Raw genomic sequence first — 15,108 nt, forward strand, 5'->3', positions numbered from 1 at the left:
TGAGTTTCGACTCTACTCGACTAAATCGCACCCTATATATGTATATATTATATATTTATATAAAAATATATTTTAAGTAGATGTTGAACCAAAAATTTTTTACTAAATGTATAAGATCTTTAGTCATTAAAAAAATACCATTAATTGATAATTTAATACTTTTTTATATAAAAGTATGTTATATTTTAAATTATCATTAAGTTATATAATAATATTGTATTTTTTGATAATATCTACGAGTTAAAAACAAGTAGAGTTAATGTTGGAATATTCTCAATCCACAGACAGAATAGAGTTAAATTTATATAAAAATCTCAACATACTAATAAGATTAAGGTTGGATCCAAGCCTTATCCTATCCTATCCTACCCATTACCATCCTTTTCAGTAATCATACAACACATATTCAATAATTCAATAATATGTGTATATGTACAAATCAATATAATTTTCCACCATTTTCCTTCCAGAAATCACGTATAGCCATACAGATGGGAAGAAGAAGAGAGCCACGAAATTATATTCATTAAAGAAAACGAACGTGTCATTTACACATCATGAGAAATCAATCTTCCGTTGCCTAATTTCTTTTGTGACATTAATCAAAAGTTGACATCTGAAAAAACCCATGATAATATTACTTTCATGTTACATTTCATAATATATTATCCAGAGTTTTGTTTTGGGATTTTTTATTTTAATAAATAAATTAATTATAATTATTATAGAAATAAATAATTCAAAAAAATATTTATCAAAATAAATACTTTTCTCTTATTTCAATGAGATAATTTTATATGTATTTCATTTATAAATGTCGCATCTATCTGTCTTATCTCGTTTACACTGTAATCGAAATACATGCAAAATTATCTCGTTGAGATAAAAAAATTATTTATTTTAATAAATATTTTTTAAATTATTTATTTCAGTAATTATTATAATTAATTTATTTATTAAAATAAAAAATCCGTTTTGTAATTTATATAACAGAATTGAGTAACCATAATTTTAAAGAGAAAATGATTGGGAGTTCTGATTTATTCGTTTAATTGTCCTTTTAACCTCTAGATAAAGATTTAAGAGAAAAGGACAATTTAGTTCCTGACCTTTTAACTCGAGGACATTTTCGTCCCTGAGCATTGAAAAATACATTTAAATCCCTGACGTTCCTTAAAATAAGACCGATTAGTCCCTCCGTCCATGAGCCACCCTCAGAGCGGACGAAAAACGCTGAGATGGCTCCCCCTATGCTGACCTGGCTCATCGGCGTTCCCACGTGGCAAGTAAGTAGGATGGAGGTTTTGAAAACGGGACACATTAGTCCCTCTAACACAAAATGATGTCGTTCTGCCCTGGACACATTAGTCCTTAAAACACAGGAGGGGCTTGAGGAATTGGAGTTACACACAGCTCTGCCCTGGAGTTACACACACTCCAATGGTGACGCCACCACCCTCACCACCACCCCCAACCACCATAACAACCACCCTGTTCTGACCCTTCACCTCAAAGACCCCATTTTAGAACAAAATTCAGACACCCTTTTCACACCAACACCAACAATGGCTTCCACAAACTCCACCAACTCCACCGACCCTCTTCCTTCCCCTGATGACATTGCCGCCAAAGCCCTCACAAAACGATTCGACGCACTCATCACGGTTCGAACCAAAGCCATAAAGGGAAAGGGTGCTTGGTACTGTGTCCCAATTTCAGCACAAGATTGAGGCCCGGTTCGGTTCCTTCTCCGCTTCCAATCTCAATGGTCAACACCGGTTCGAACCATAGCAACAATAGCAGGAAGAGGGCTTCACCTGCATCATCTGTTCCTTATCAAAATCATGCCTTGGCAATGGTGGAGTCTTCAAAGTTTGGTCCTTTTGGTGGTGAAATTGGGTACACTCAGGTGCATGGTAACTCTGTGAACCAGCACCATCATCATAATCAGCATCAGCATCATCAGCAGCAACAGCATTTAGTGCTGTCTGGTGGGAAGGAAGATTTGTGTGCTTTGGCTATGTTTGAGGACAGTGTGAAGAAGCTCAAGAGCCCTAAGACCTCACCTGGTCCTGCTTTGAGTAAGGAGCAGGTCAACTCTGCCCTTGAGTTGCTCTCTGATTGGTTGTATGAGACTTGTGGTTCTGTGTCTCTGGCCACAATTGAGCACAGAAAGTTTCAGGCTTTTCTAAGCCAGGTTGGTTTGCCTGCAACAAATACTTTGAGGCGTGAAATCTCAGGTCCAAGGCTTGATGCTAAGTTCAGTGAGGCCAAGGCTGAGTCTGAGGCCAAGATAAGGGATGCCATGTTCTTTCAGGTGGCTAGTGATGGTTGGAAGAATATGAATTGGTATAGTTTGTGTTGTGGTGGTGAGAATTTGGTGAAGTTTGTGGTGAATCTTCCCAATGGTACTAGTGTGTTCCAGAAGGCTTTGTTCACTGGTGGAGTTGTGTCTTCCAGTTATGCTGAGGAGGTTCTGTGGGAGACTGTGACTGGTGCCAGTGGAAGTGTTGTTCAAAGGTGTGTTGGGATTGTTGCAGACAAGTTCAAGGCCAAGGCTTTGAGGAACTTGGAGGCTCAGAACCATTGGATGGTAAATACTTCTTGTCAGCTTCAGGGGTTCATTAGTTTAATCAATGATTTTAACAACGAGGGCTTTTGGAATGAGTTAGAAGCCGTTTATTCCATTGTGAAGGTCATAAGAGGAATGATTCAGGACATTGAAGCTGAGCGACTACTGATTGGTAGATGCTTGCCTCTTTGGGAGGAGTTGAGAACCAAGGTGAAAGAATGGTATTCCAAGTACAACATTGCGGAAGGTCCTGTAGAGAAACTAATGTGTCCAGGGCAGAACAACGTCGTTTTGTGTTAGAGGGACTAATGTGTCCCGTTTTCAAAACATCCATCCCACTTACTTGCCACGTGGGAACACCGATGAGCCAGGTCAGCATAGGGGGAGCCAGCTCAGCGTTTTCTGTCCGCTCTGAGGGTGGCTCATGGACGGAGGGACTGATCGGTCTTATTTTAAGGAACGTCAGGGATTTAAATGTATTTTTCAATGTTCAGGGACGAAAATATCCTCGGGTTAAAAGGTCAGGGACTAAATTGTCCTTTTCTCAAGATTTAATTTTTTTTTTATATTTTTTAAGTTTTTTAAAAATAATATACATTTAAATTTTTTACTTAAATATTAGGAGGATAATTTAAAAACAACAATGCTAGGAATTAAGAGGGTATTAGCTAAAAACCAACCAAATGTCTCTGGGTGAATCTAATGGTGCTTATGTTAGGCATTAAGATGTTTCTTTTCTTTATAAATTGGATGGTTCTGAATCTATTTTTTATTTATCATGTTTTAGGCATTTGGAGAGTGAAGGAGGGTGAAGAGACGGAAACTAATTGAATCAGTTTTCGTCGCGTTTCAATGATACTGAACGTATCTCCTCCTAATTTGAATGTGGTGAAACATTTAATAACCAATATTTTAAATCATAAATAAATAAGTTAATATACATAGATGTTTCTTCTGTTAAGTATTACAATATTTCTTTTTCATACTAAATGGATGTTCTTTTATATATTTTTTGAATGTTTTTGGATTGCGAACGTGAATATCCTTATTTTTTTTTAAAGAATTTTATAGTTTTTTAAAAATTTCTCTCCTTCGTTCTTTCCTTTTCAAAGTTTTATGAAAGCTTCTCCTCCGAATTCGAATCCGAACCCGAGTTTCTTGACGAACAATGGCTATTCCTGGTTGTGATTATGCTTCTTTCAAGGTGAAGAACCTTCCAGATCCGATTCTGTTTCGTCGATAAGGTAAAATCTATACACTATTTCTCAGTGTGTGCCAGAAAGCCTCTTTGGTTGATGGTATCATAGTGAATACCTTCAATGATTTGGAACCAGAGACTATGAGAGCTTTACACAACGGTTCTCATCCTTCTCGTTCTATTTTTCCGGTTGGATCCATAGTTGCTCAACCCAACCAAAATCAAGATGAGTAGATTCAAGAATGTGTTGCATGGTTGAACCATCAGCCATCAAAATCTGTGTTGTATATATGTTTCGGAAGTGGTGGAACACTCTCTCAGAAGCAAGTGAATGAGATAGCATTTGGATTGAAATTGAGTGAACACAAATTCTTGTGGAGATTTTTAGAAGTAGATAGGTTAATGTGGAAGAGAAGAGGAATGTTTTTATAAGCTTTAATTAGGTTTACTTAATTAGTTTAAAATTTTTTAAATTTTAAATTTAAAAATTTAAAATTAATTATTAATAATTATAATTAATTGAATTGTTCACTTTTTGATTGGTTAGACACTTGATTCTATACTTTTCCTTTAAAAAATAAATTAAAATTCTTAATTGTTACTCATACATACCCTGTCATCTCATATTCTCATTCAATGATAAAACTAGAAAGTAGAGAAAGGAGCTGGGAGAAGAACAAGAAGCATTTTAATTTATTACATAAAAAAAGTTGGTTTAAAATTGATTCAAACCTGAGACCTGGAAAGAATGCTGGTTTAAGCTTTCAGGCTTTAATTTTGAAGTGAAACTCTTATTAATACTGATTTTGACGTATAGCAAAGGTCATCTACCTGCCTAAATATGCTTTTAATTAAGCTAATGTCACCATTTTCAAACTTAGATTTTCCCTCGTGTAAGTTGCGACTTAATTATGTTGTATAATTTGATTTGATTTATTCCTACTTAAGATTCAAGATGGAAATTAGAAAGTTAATGAAAGACTAAAGTTTTAATGAATATCTATTTCGTTAGATAATTATGTAGAACTTGTCTCAAAATTTTTAGCTATATTTTGTAAGTTACAATAACTTATCAATAAGGAATTCTCAGAAAAAGGAATAAAGAAGATAACTCAAATATGTATTATTATGTCTAAAATGTTTAAAAATATCATTCTATTAATAATTAACAGAGATTAAAATAGAACTAGTTATCCTAATTTTAATGATAGTGTTAGTTTTATTTGGATTATCAAAGATTATAATAAGTGTTGGCAAATGGAATGTTTGGAAATAATTGCAAGTAATAGTATTTTTTAAGAGAAATTATTTGCTATTTGGAGATGTTATCTCTTAGTTTGAGATGTGGGTTGACGAAATGTTCTTTGTGAGACGGATTGTGTGGAGGTGTTTAATCTTGTTACTAATCATCAAAATAGTTTTGGGTTTATTAATCCGTTAGTGCCCAAAATAAAAAATATCATGCATTAAAATTAGTGTATTAATTTTTGTTTAATTACGAGAGATATAAATACAGAAATGAATATTATGATAAAAATAGCAATGAAGTTATAACTTCATCAAGTGGAGCCTTCTTCTTAGAAGAAGATTGAAAGTAATTTTAAACAAACTATCCTCCTGCTTAAACAATTCCTGATATTTGTTTTTTTTATTTAAATTATTTAAATTAAAAAAAAACAAAATATATAAACCATAGTGACCTTATATATTGCTTCATCCATTATCCCTTTTCCCTTTCCTCCACTACTCTAATTGTAGCCCGGTCCATTATTTTTAACTAGGTGACGTGCTCCTAACAAGCCTGCCTAATTACATAATCAAACAATTTGAAGATAATGGAGCTTAATTTTTTCCAAATTATGTACCATAGTGGACCCAATCAATGTTATCTTGTAGTGTCCATTTGGGCATTCCCTGCCAAAGTACCAATCATTAACCTTGACCAAGTCCACGTCATCTTCTTAAACTCCAATAGTAATATATATCTACAATCTATTCGCATAAAAAAATGTATTTATATAAAAATAACAACTAAAAATAATTAAATAATTTTATATTTAATAAAATCATTTAATATAATAGATGTTAGACTTTAACTATTATTTTTATAAAAAAATATCTTCGTATGAATAATTATCTTTGTAAAAAAAAAAAGTGGTTTTATATATTATTTTTATAATTCATTTTCTGTTTTTAATGAATATTCTTTTTTATTTATCATTTTCCTTGTTTGAGCAATGGAAGTAGTACAGAACTACAGATAATCACTACTTTCATAAAACAAAAAGTTTATTTTTAAGGATACTTGAGGAAAGCCTGTCCTAATAAAGTAAGGCAAATATTTTCTTAGGCATTAAATTATGATTAATAGCAAGATTATTAGACCAGCCTAATAATCTAATATAATAGCCCTTGCCAACAAGTAGTCAAATCAGAGGACTGCTCTATATATCTATTCTCTTTTATTAATAACAGCTGTTATTCATAACATGAATCCTATTAAATATTGAGTATGCTCTTATTAATCTAAGGTCCCTTCCTTGAATAAATGCCTTAGCTTAGGTGTTATTTTTGGATAGAGAAATAGGGGGAAAAAAGTATACTAATTAAATATTAAAAGCCAAAAAAAAAATAACGTGGTATCAAGAATTAATTTGTTATAAATCTGAATTTTATTAAAAATTTATTATTAATCAATAAATTATTATATATACAAAATAAAATTCCGAGCAAATGAGATAGTTGATCAAGTTTTACTAATGTGATGTAAAACATGTTTCAACCAAATTAATTAGTAATATTATGATGGAATTTTAACACGTTTGTTTCCTAACACCTAAATTATATTCTTGATTTTTACCTTTGATTGAATTGGGTATCTAGAAAGATGTCACTATTATTTTGTTGATTGTAAAAAAATGATGAGAGGGCATTTAGCAGAGTCTGTGCATAAAACTGTAGCTGTTTCTTTCCCTCATAAAAACTTAAAACGTGCATAGTGCAACTAGTTTCAGATTGTTGTAGTTCATGTTAATTCCAAAGCACCAAAAGGACAAAGAAAAGTGTGGTCCCTCTCTCACCCAAAGCAAACACACATGCCTCACTATCCCATATAAGATGAATTGGAAGGTACTATTGAGTTCTTGTTACATAACTCTTTACTCTTGTCTGTTTCATGTATCATCATGATCCATTCTCTATGGGGCCCTACTTTGAGTGAAACCGTTGGTCAAAATGCAATGTATTGCATTGCATTGAATTCATATTTACACCATCATATGGTGCTACACTCTGAACAACCTCAACAGTCAGAGAATGAATTATTTTTTACAACTGTGAAAATACAACTTTTACTGTAAAGCACATGTTGAGAAGTGAGAACAATAACTTGGGGACCTCAAAGGCTAAAATTCTTGCCATAATAGTGGTTTTATTTTATATGAATAATTGATTAAGTAATTGATTTGATGTGTACATAGTTGCTAATGTAAAAGCATTGACTAATTGGTGTATTGATCAATCATGAGATGCCTTAAACTAAATTAAACTGTGTTGATTGTGCTAGAGTTTTATACTAATGTGGTAGAACTTCTTGCTTTTGATCAAGATCAGCAAATATAGTTATCCTTATAAATTAAGGACAAATCACATGTTTAAGTTTTTGTTCTTTTTCACAAACATTATGCTGTCATTTTACATTATTGTGTAGTTCAATTATAGTCCAAAGCAGGACCACAGAATACACAAGGATAATGTTAATGGAGTTATACAAAGGCTTGTGCTATTTAAATACTAAAAAGAGTAGCTATTATTCATACACTAGTTTTATTTTTATATATATCTATTATCTCCATTCTTGAGTTTAAAAAATGTATAAGTAAACACTAATTTAATTATTTAAGTACTAAAAGGCAAGCAATGTGTAATAATTGAAAGATTTACCCTCCAATGTTCATTAGCTGTCAAGAATTAATTAGAGCCTGCCCAAATCTTAACAGAAGCTTTTTCAAGAGCTGGACATGATCACACACAACTTGTTTCCCTTTTCTTAGGACAATAAACTCAACCCCATGTTGGAAATATAACCAACTGGACCAGCTGTGACCAACTTATTCTGAGGGTAACTTGGTCATTTTCATCAACATATGTTCAATCTTTTAACCTTGTTGTCACATGCCCAAGAAGCTACTTTCATGTGGCCACATGCTTGAGGCTTCTCCCATGTTATAGTTCCTTCATGCAGGGTTGGGTCAAATTAAAGCCTATGTTTCTTTGACTAATAAGGAGTAAGGAGTGTAATTTTTTTAATGTATATAATTAGGATCCTTAAGCTCATTTGTAAAGGCATTCTTAATTAATGGTTTTAGTTTAAATAATATGATCCCCTTCTGTCTTTTCTTCTGTGCTCTTCTGCAATGTATGTGGAGGCCATTACAAGCAATGTGAAAGAGAAAATGCCTGAAATCTGAATACATTCACTTGATCTGCAAAATGTTTGCAATTGATAGCAGCACATGATTTTGTCATCTCATTCAGTGAGATAATATTTTGATGAAAATTATGATATACTATTTTCTTCACTTTTCTTTTTTGAACAGTTATTAATAAGAGAATCTAATATTTGTAATATATTCTCAACCAATTTATTAACTCCTTCCACCCATCTCATCATATATAGTTTGTGCTATTGCAATTTCCGAGTGACACTGACAATACTAAAATCTTTTTGGGAGTGAGTAAAAAACTAGTATAGAATTGATTAAGATTCTTGCTAATTAATGCTCTCCATAAATTTGAAAATTTTCACTCTTTTCCCTCCTCCTTATCATTGAAAGAAATATATAAAATGTTAAATTCATAGAAATAAAACACTAAATTAAAGCATGCAGAGCAAGAGTGTAGATACAAGTGTTTAGACTTGCATTGCATGCAAAGAATTGATAATGATAAAATGCTTTTGTCTTTTACTTCCCAAGGCTTCCATGTGCTGTCCCTATATTCTAAACAGTTTCATAGGTCACCTGTTTCTGGTTTGCTAGACCATTTCATTTTTATAATCTCACCGTTCTGACAGTAGTTAAAAAAAATGTGATTAAAAATTTAGTACCCATATATATAATTCTTCATTTTTAGTGATAAGATAATGACCAAAAAATAGTCACAAAAATACTTCTACTACTCTTAAAAAGTTAGATGTGACATTAATAACAGTCTCTTCTCCTTTATAAAATCACAATTCTCATGCATATGATAAAGCACAATCACAATTCATCACAACCCTCAAGGCTAGCCACTACCACACCAAACTCCTAAAAAAACTGCAGCATCTACTCTTTCTTTTGTTTTATTCTTTTCTCTCTTCCTACCCCAAAACACAGACAAATAATGGTATCTCTTGAGTCTGTTCCCAGATCCATTGATGCACCTTCAAGCCCCAGAATATCTTTCTCTGCTGAGTTCTTAGATGAGAACAACTTCATCTCCATAAGTCCAAACCCTGAGTATGAAAGAGATAATGAAGAGAAGAAGGAAGGTGCTGCAGAGAGAGGAGGAGCAAAGAATAGTAATAATAATAATGCTGCAGATTTTGAGTTCCTCTCAAACAATGTGAGTAACAACAACAACACAGTGTTAACTGCTGATGAGCTTTTCTTTGAAGGGAAGCTTCTTCCCTTTTGGCAGATGCAGCATCTTGAGAAGCTAAGCAAGATCAACCTCAAAGCCAAAGAGGGAGAAGAAGAAGAAGATGATGATGAAGATGAAGAGTTAGAAGAGGAAGTTGTAGTAGTGAACAACAACAACAACAGTAGCAATAACAAGGAAGAGAGTAGTAGAGTGAACTGGTTTGTGGATGATGATCCATCTCCAAGGCCACCAAAGTGCACTGTTCTTTGGAAAGAGTTGCTGAGGTTGAAGAAGCAACGTGCTTCTTCTTCCTTGTCACCTTCATCTTCTTCCTCATCTTCATCATCTTCTGCAAGCTCACTTGGTGATGTAGCAGCAAAAGAAGGAAAAGAACAAGGATCATCAAGGAACAATAACAATAATAATCATAAGGAGCAGCATGTGAAGAGGATCAAGAAAGGGTTAGAGAGAACAAGGTCAGCTACTATTAGAATTAGACCAATGATTAATGTTCCAATTTGCACCCAGGTCAAAAGCAGTGCCTTGCCACCTCTTTTTCCACTCAAGAAAGGAAGATTAGAGAGGTAAAAAAAATAAAAGAAAGATTTTGGAGTATTCATAAGTTTGTTTAGTTTGATCCTCCTTATTAGTCCTCAGAGTTCTTCTCAAATAAATTTCCTTATTTGTTTTTATGATCAAATTATGCTTTCATGCTTATTAGGCTAGCTGTTAATTTGGGTGGATCTGAGAGATTTAGAATGTAAATTCTGACTTTTGTATAATCATATGGAATGTGCATTCCCTTGTGATGTCACTAGAGGCCAGAAATATTTGATGTTCTGCATGTGTGGGTAGCTAATTAGGAAAGAAGTGGGGGTCATCTCACATGATAGATGCAGAGTTCCTCAATAAGTGAGTCCCACATGGCTGCTTGATCTATCAGCCTCAAAGATCTGATCAATCGACACAATATTAATGAGTGAGTGGTACAACAATTCAGTTTTCATATGGTATTCAACTTCATAGTACCTCACTCTCCACTTTTCTTCAAAGCAATTTAGCTTTATACTTGCCTCACAATTTACAATTAGAAAATGTTGTGCACTAAGTCAACACACCCCTTCTATTAATGGCAAAGAAGCCCTTCTTAATTTATGTCAAGCATTTCATAACAAAATCAGAAACAATTTCATAGAGTGACAATTCATAGGAATCTTTTAATCTTTTACATTGACAAAGTAGACCAAGACCCTCCAACTTTGAAAGTAGTTCAATAAGTCAATAACAGAATATAATCAAAAGTGAACAAATGAAGATTGTAAATAGAAAGGTGTACAAGAGAACTATGGATAAACTTGGTTTTGCAAAAATTAATATGTCGACTAGTAAAAACTGAAAGGACTAATGACGTTATATCCACATTTCTCTGGTTACATAAGATGAATTGATGTATCTTGTTTGAATGTGGAAGAAGAGTTAAAATATGAACTATTTCAGTTTTGTTTGATTACAAGAAAAGAAAAATATGCCAGACAACTATATCTCAGGCTCTATTTTTTACTTTCACAATAGCATATACACTGTTGTTTAGGGTGTCTTAAGTATCCGTTCCCTAAGTTGTACCCTACAATTAGCAGAATACAAACCAGAATGACATACAAAGTATGGGAAACTGGCATCTCATGGACAACCTTAAAAAAATATTGAATAAAATAATGAATAATTCCTATACAAGGATATTTAAGATACAATTTTCAGGTAAGATTCGAATTTTCAACCGGATTGAGAATCTAGCTCGAAGAATACAAGATAAGGCTGAAATGAAGTTTGATCTTCAGTTTGAGGAGTCGAAATCAAATCATTTCCACAAAAATTAGAAACCTAAGGACAAAATGAATCAAAAGTTCTTCACAAGAGTATTGATCTTGACCACAGAAGGCACTGAGCAAATTCCTCAAGGTACTGGTGCTGGCGCTGATGCAGTTGATAAGAAGTTATTTCCAGACGTTCTGTTATAACATGCAGAAGTGAGAAGTCGGTGAGACAACAATTTTGAATCCCGTGACAAGAAAAGATAAATAGGTTTTTTTAGTTACCTGAGGTTCAGCCCTGGTTTTCCAATAAGGTTTGATGGAACTTGACCTGTCAAATTATTGTTTTGCAGAAATCTGCAACAGCCAAAGAGGGTCTAATCAAGAAACAACAAAGAATAGAAAAGATAAAAAAAACTATAGGGACACTAAATAATAGAACTGAGCAGAAACTGGCAGATTTTCCTCTGTAGAGAGGATGACAGCAAAGACTCTCTGAATGGTGATAAATTGTACTATTTTTGGGCCACACTCATGTAAACAACGTAGTTGTACAGGGCTGACTTAAATATCTACTCAGGATTCAAGAAACAACACAAAAAACCAGTTTAATTGTATTCTCTTGTATAAAGAGGACAGAGCTTACATTTCATGCAAAGTGCTGATGTTCCCTAGGGATGAAGGAATCTCTCCGTCGAATTGATTGTCTTCCAAGTGCCTTTAAATACAATAATAATATCCAGATAGTGAGCTTCATGGCATGAATACATCAAAGTTCTCTGATTTCAAACATTTAGATCACGGAATTGCATACAAAATGAGTTACTTACAATGTTTCTAACAGTGTTAGTGAACCTAGGTCAGGAATGTGCCCTGACAAACTGTTATTTCCAAGCCAGCTACAAAAAGCAATGGTTTTCCAATTAAAACTTGTAAATACCAGATTCAATGAACTGAGATTTAGAGTTAAGCACCTACATATTAGTCAGAGCTGTCATATTGGCAACAAAAGGAGACAAAGATCCTGAAAGCTCCATACTTGTCAAATTTCTGAAAACAACAGGAAATCATAAGTAACATCATTTACGGAGTACAGTAACATTGGAACTGGAAGGACAAAGTATTGTGCCATGACAGCTCAACTCTGTGCTTACAAAGTCACTACTCGAATGCGGGGACCCGTGGAACATGTGATGCCAGTCCACGCGTACTGCTGAGGCATACAAGGATCACCATTCCAATCAAGTGGAGGATTTCGGAGGCTCTTTTTTATCCTTTCCAAAGCAATAACTGTCCAAAAGAAAGTTCCCATTCATAAACCCTTGCATGTTCAGAACTAACATTTTAATGCACTACAATTATGTGTACCATGCTACACCTTGTAATGATTACATTCCATTACTACCACAAGACCAATTTGGAATTGCAACATTTAATTCATAAACACTGTTTGGATGAGTGAAAGTAAAGATCTGCAATATTGTTAAACAGCATTGTCATTGGAGAAATATTTCACCTTTTCCTCTTATTACCTACTTTCTTAATTCTTTGCTATTAGATATTCTAGGAGAACCAAGGTTAATTAAAGAAAACATGAAATCAGAAGATATACCGTCTCGAGTTAAAGTTCTTTCCCCGAGAGACAGCACCTCAAAAACTTCGCCAGCGTTGATTAAGGGGCCCAAGGATGAATTAGCAGTAGGGGTCAAAGTTACAGTTGTAGGACCAGAAAGAGGCCACTGGTTGGCAAAGACAACAACACCTGATGAAATGGCATTCAAGTCACGGAAATATGTTATATCATTCACACTTATGTTAAAGATTCTTGATCCTGCAGCGTCATCAGCAAAGTATAGGGCGACATAGTATTTGGAGCTCGGAAGTGATGCCGGAGGCCATCTCAGTTCCAATGATTCCAACTGATCAGATCCTATGTGTGTCTCAAATATTTTAAGAGGAGGAAGGTTCCAAAATCCAGAAACAGAAACATTGTCAGTGTTTGCTTTGGTAGAGTTACCCTGCCCATAAGGCTCCCATATCCGGTCGAACTGATCATCAGGATATCTGATACTCAATTATAGAGAAAAACATCATCAGCAATAATGAGGAATGGAAAGAAAAATAGAACTACAGGTAGAGAGAAAGCAAACTTTGTAAGGACATGTTTATTTATTATATGAAAAATATATATTTTTTTTAAGTAAAAATGATCTTTTAAAAAATGATAAAAAAAATTTCTTATTTTTCTAGTATTTTTACTATTAAAAATTTATCAAATACTTAAAACAAGGAAAATATTTTTTGCTGACAACTTAATAACATCCAAACAAGCTCTAAATCCAATAAATTAATGATCATACATATATAGTTTCTATTCAATTCATATGCTTCATAAACAAACTTCTTAAGTTGTAACCTTTCCCAGCTCATTCACTCACTAGTTTCTCTTCTAAACATTACTGTATGTAACATATATGGAGCCAAATAATCCAATGCTATAGCAGGACTTAGTTATAAATAGGATGTTAGTACTACTATTTTCTCCTCCAATTATTTTTCTTCTCTTTGGTTACCCTCTCTTAGTTCATCTGCGATTATACAATTCTTTCACGAATTTCTCAATCTAATCCTTAGTTCAAATATGGAGAATTCCACAACAAAGCATCCCAATATTTCCATCAACTTCACAATACAACAAAATCATCATAACGAATGATTTCAATCCAAGGCATATAAATTTTTTATCACAATGTTAAAAGATAAAAGAAACACTCACCGAATTGGTGATCCTGAATATCCAAAACTGCTCCTTGCAACCAAGCTAAGTCCAAATTTGGTGAAATCCGTGGTGTTATAAAGAGAACCTCCAACAATCAGAAACTCCAAAGCAGATATGAAGGGATCAGAATCCGTGTAATTATTGGACCCAATACAGAAGCTCATGTTCTTGCCCTGAGCCAAGAACATCCCTTCGTAGAGCGTAGAGTTTCCATTGGCATAGTCAACGGTGGTGTTGACCACGGTCCAAAGTGTTCCGTCAACGATCTGGTCAAAGACCGGAGGGGAAGGGTGATCGGGACCGTTCACAGCGCCGTAGAAGAACGTAGACCGTAGCAAGTATTTTGCACCGCGATACACGGGAACACTGTAGCAGTGCTTCTTCACCTGATAATTGAAGGACCTGACGGTTGCAAGAGTGGGATGCAAAACAGAGGGCGTTACGTTCTTTGGTGTGCCCGTTGAGATATAAGCCGAATCGGAAATCCATTCACGGCCATCGATTTTGGTCCCCGAGAGCGCGCCGCAGTTAAGGGAGTAACCTTTGGGGAATGTTTGAGAGAAGGAAAGGGTGAAGAGGAGAGGTAAGAGGAGGAGGGGGTAGAGGAGGCGCATGGCGGTGGAGAATGAGTGAATGAAAGAAAGAATGAGTGGTTGAGTGCTGAGGTGGGTTTTGTTAGTTAATAGTTGTTGCGTTATGTGTTTGAAGGAGTCTTTGTGAAAGGAAGAAGAGGAAGAAGAAAAGAATATAGCTGGAATGCGGACGCGGGAAATGAAGCTTACTGGTCAGAGTTTGAGAGACGGCACTTGTATTGTGTGTGCCTGTGTGGTGCTTTCGTTGGAAATATAAAAATAATAAAATAATAATAAAAAATACAGCCGGTAGGGGTAGAGAGCATTATCAAATATCAATTAGTGGGATTTGACTTTTATCTTTGAGTTGGTTTAGACCTATCCGTTGCTTTTCTATAATCCATGTATAAGATTGTAGATTCTCCTGTTTTTACTTCATTATACCAAAAAAGGGCTTAATTTAACAAATGCGTGGTTCAATGATGAAGTACAATTAAAAGTTAAAACCATTCAAAGTAATTTCATTTTTAAATATTTTTATTGTTCGTAGT

General features: G+C 34.2%; 2 protein-coding genes across 2 annotated transcripts; one reads left to right on the forward strand and one right to left on the reverse strand.

Annotated features, from left to right (window-relative positions):
- The first annotated feature begins 8,923 nt into the window (after positions 1-8,923).
- LOC107466912 (uncharacterized) lies at positions 8,924-10,095 on the forward strand. Its single transcript, XM_016085917.3, has one exon. It carries the CDS (start codon positions 9,156-9,158, stop codon positions 9,981-9,983), a length of 828 nt encoding a protein of 275 aa, XP_015941403.1. The 5' UTR covers positions 8,924-9,155; the 3' UTR covers positions 9,984-10,095.
- Positions 10,096-10,921: 826 nt separating this feature from the next.
- On the reverse strand, positions 10,922-14,774 carry LOC107467063 (putative leucine-rich repeat receptor-like serine/threonine-protein kinase At2g14440). The gene is made up of 8 exons (XM_016086092.3): positions 13,983-14,774; positions 12,819-13,270; positions 12,361-12,496; positions 12,185-12,256; positions 12,037-12,105; positions 11,853-11,924; positions 11,492-11,563; positions 10,922-11,404 (listed from the first exon to the last, which is right to left on the reverse strand). The coding sequence occupies exons 1-8, from the start codon at positions 14,597-14,599 to the stop codon at positions 11,350-11,352; spliced, it is 1,545 nt and encodes a 514-aa protein (XP_015941578.1). The 5' UTR covers positions 14,600-14,774; the 3' UTR covers positions 10,922-11,349.
- Between the last annotated feature and the right edge of the window lie 334 nt (positions 14,775-15,108).

This window comes from Arachis duranensis, chromosome 9, assembly GCF_000817695.3.
Source record: "Arachis duranensis cultivar V14167 chromosome 9, aradu.V14167.gnm2.J7QH, whole genome shotgun sequence".
In the NCBI taxonomy this organism is placed as follows: Eukaryota; Viridiplantae; Streptophyta; class Magnoliopsida; order Fabales; family Fabaceae; genus Arachis; species Arachis duranensis.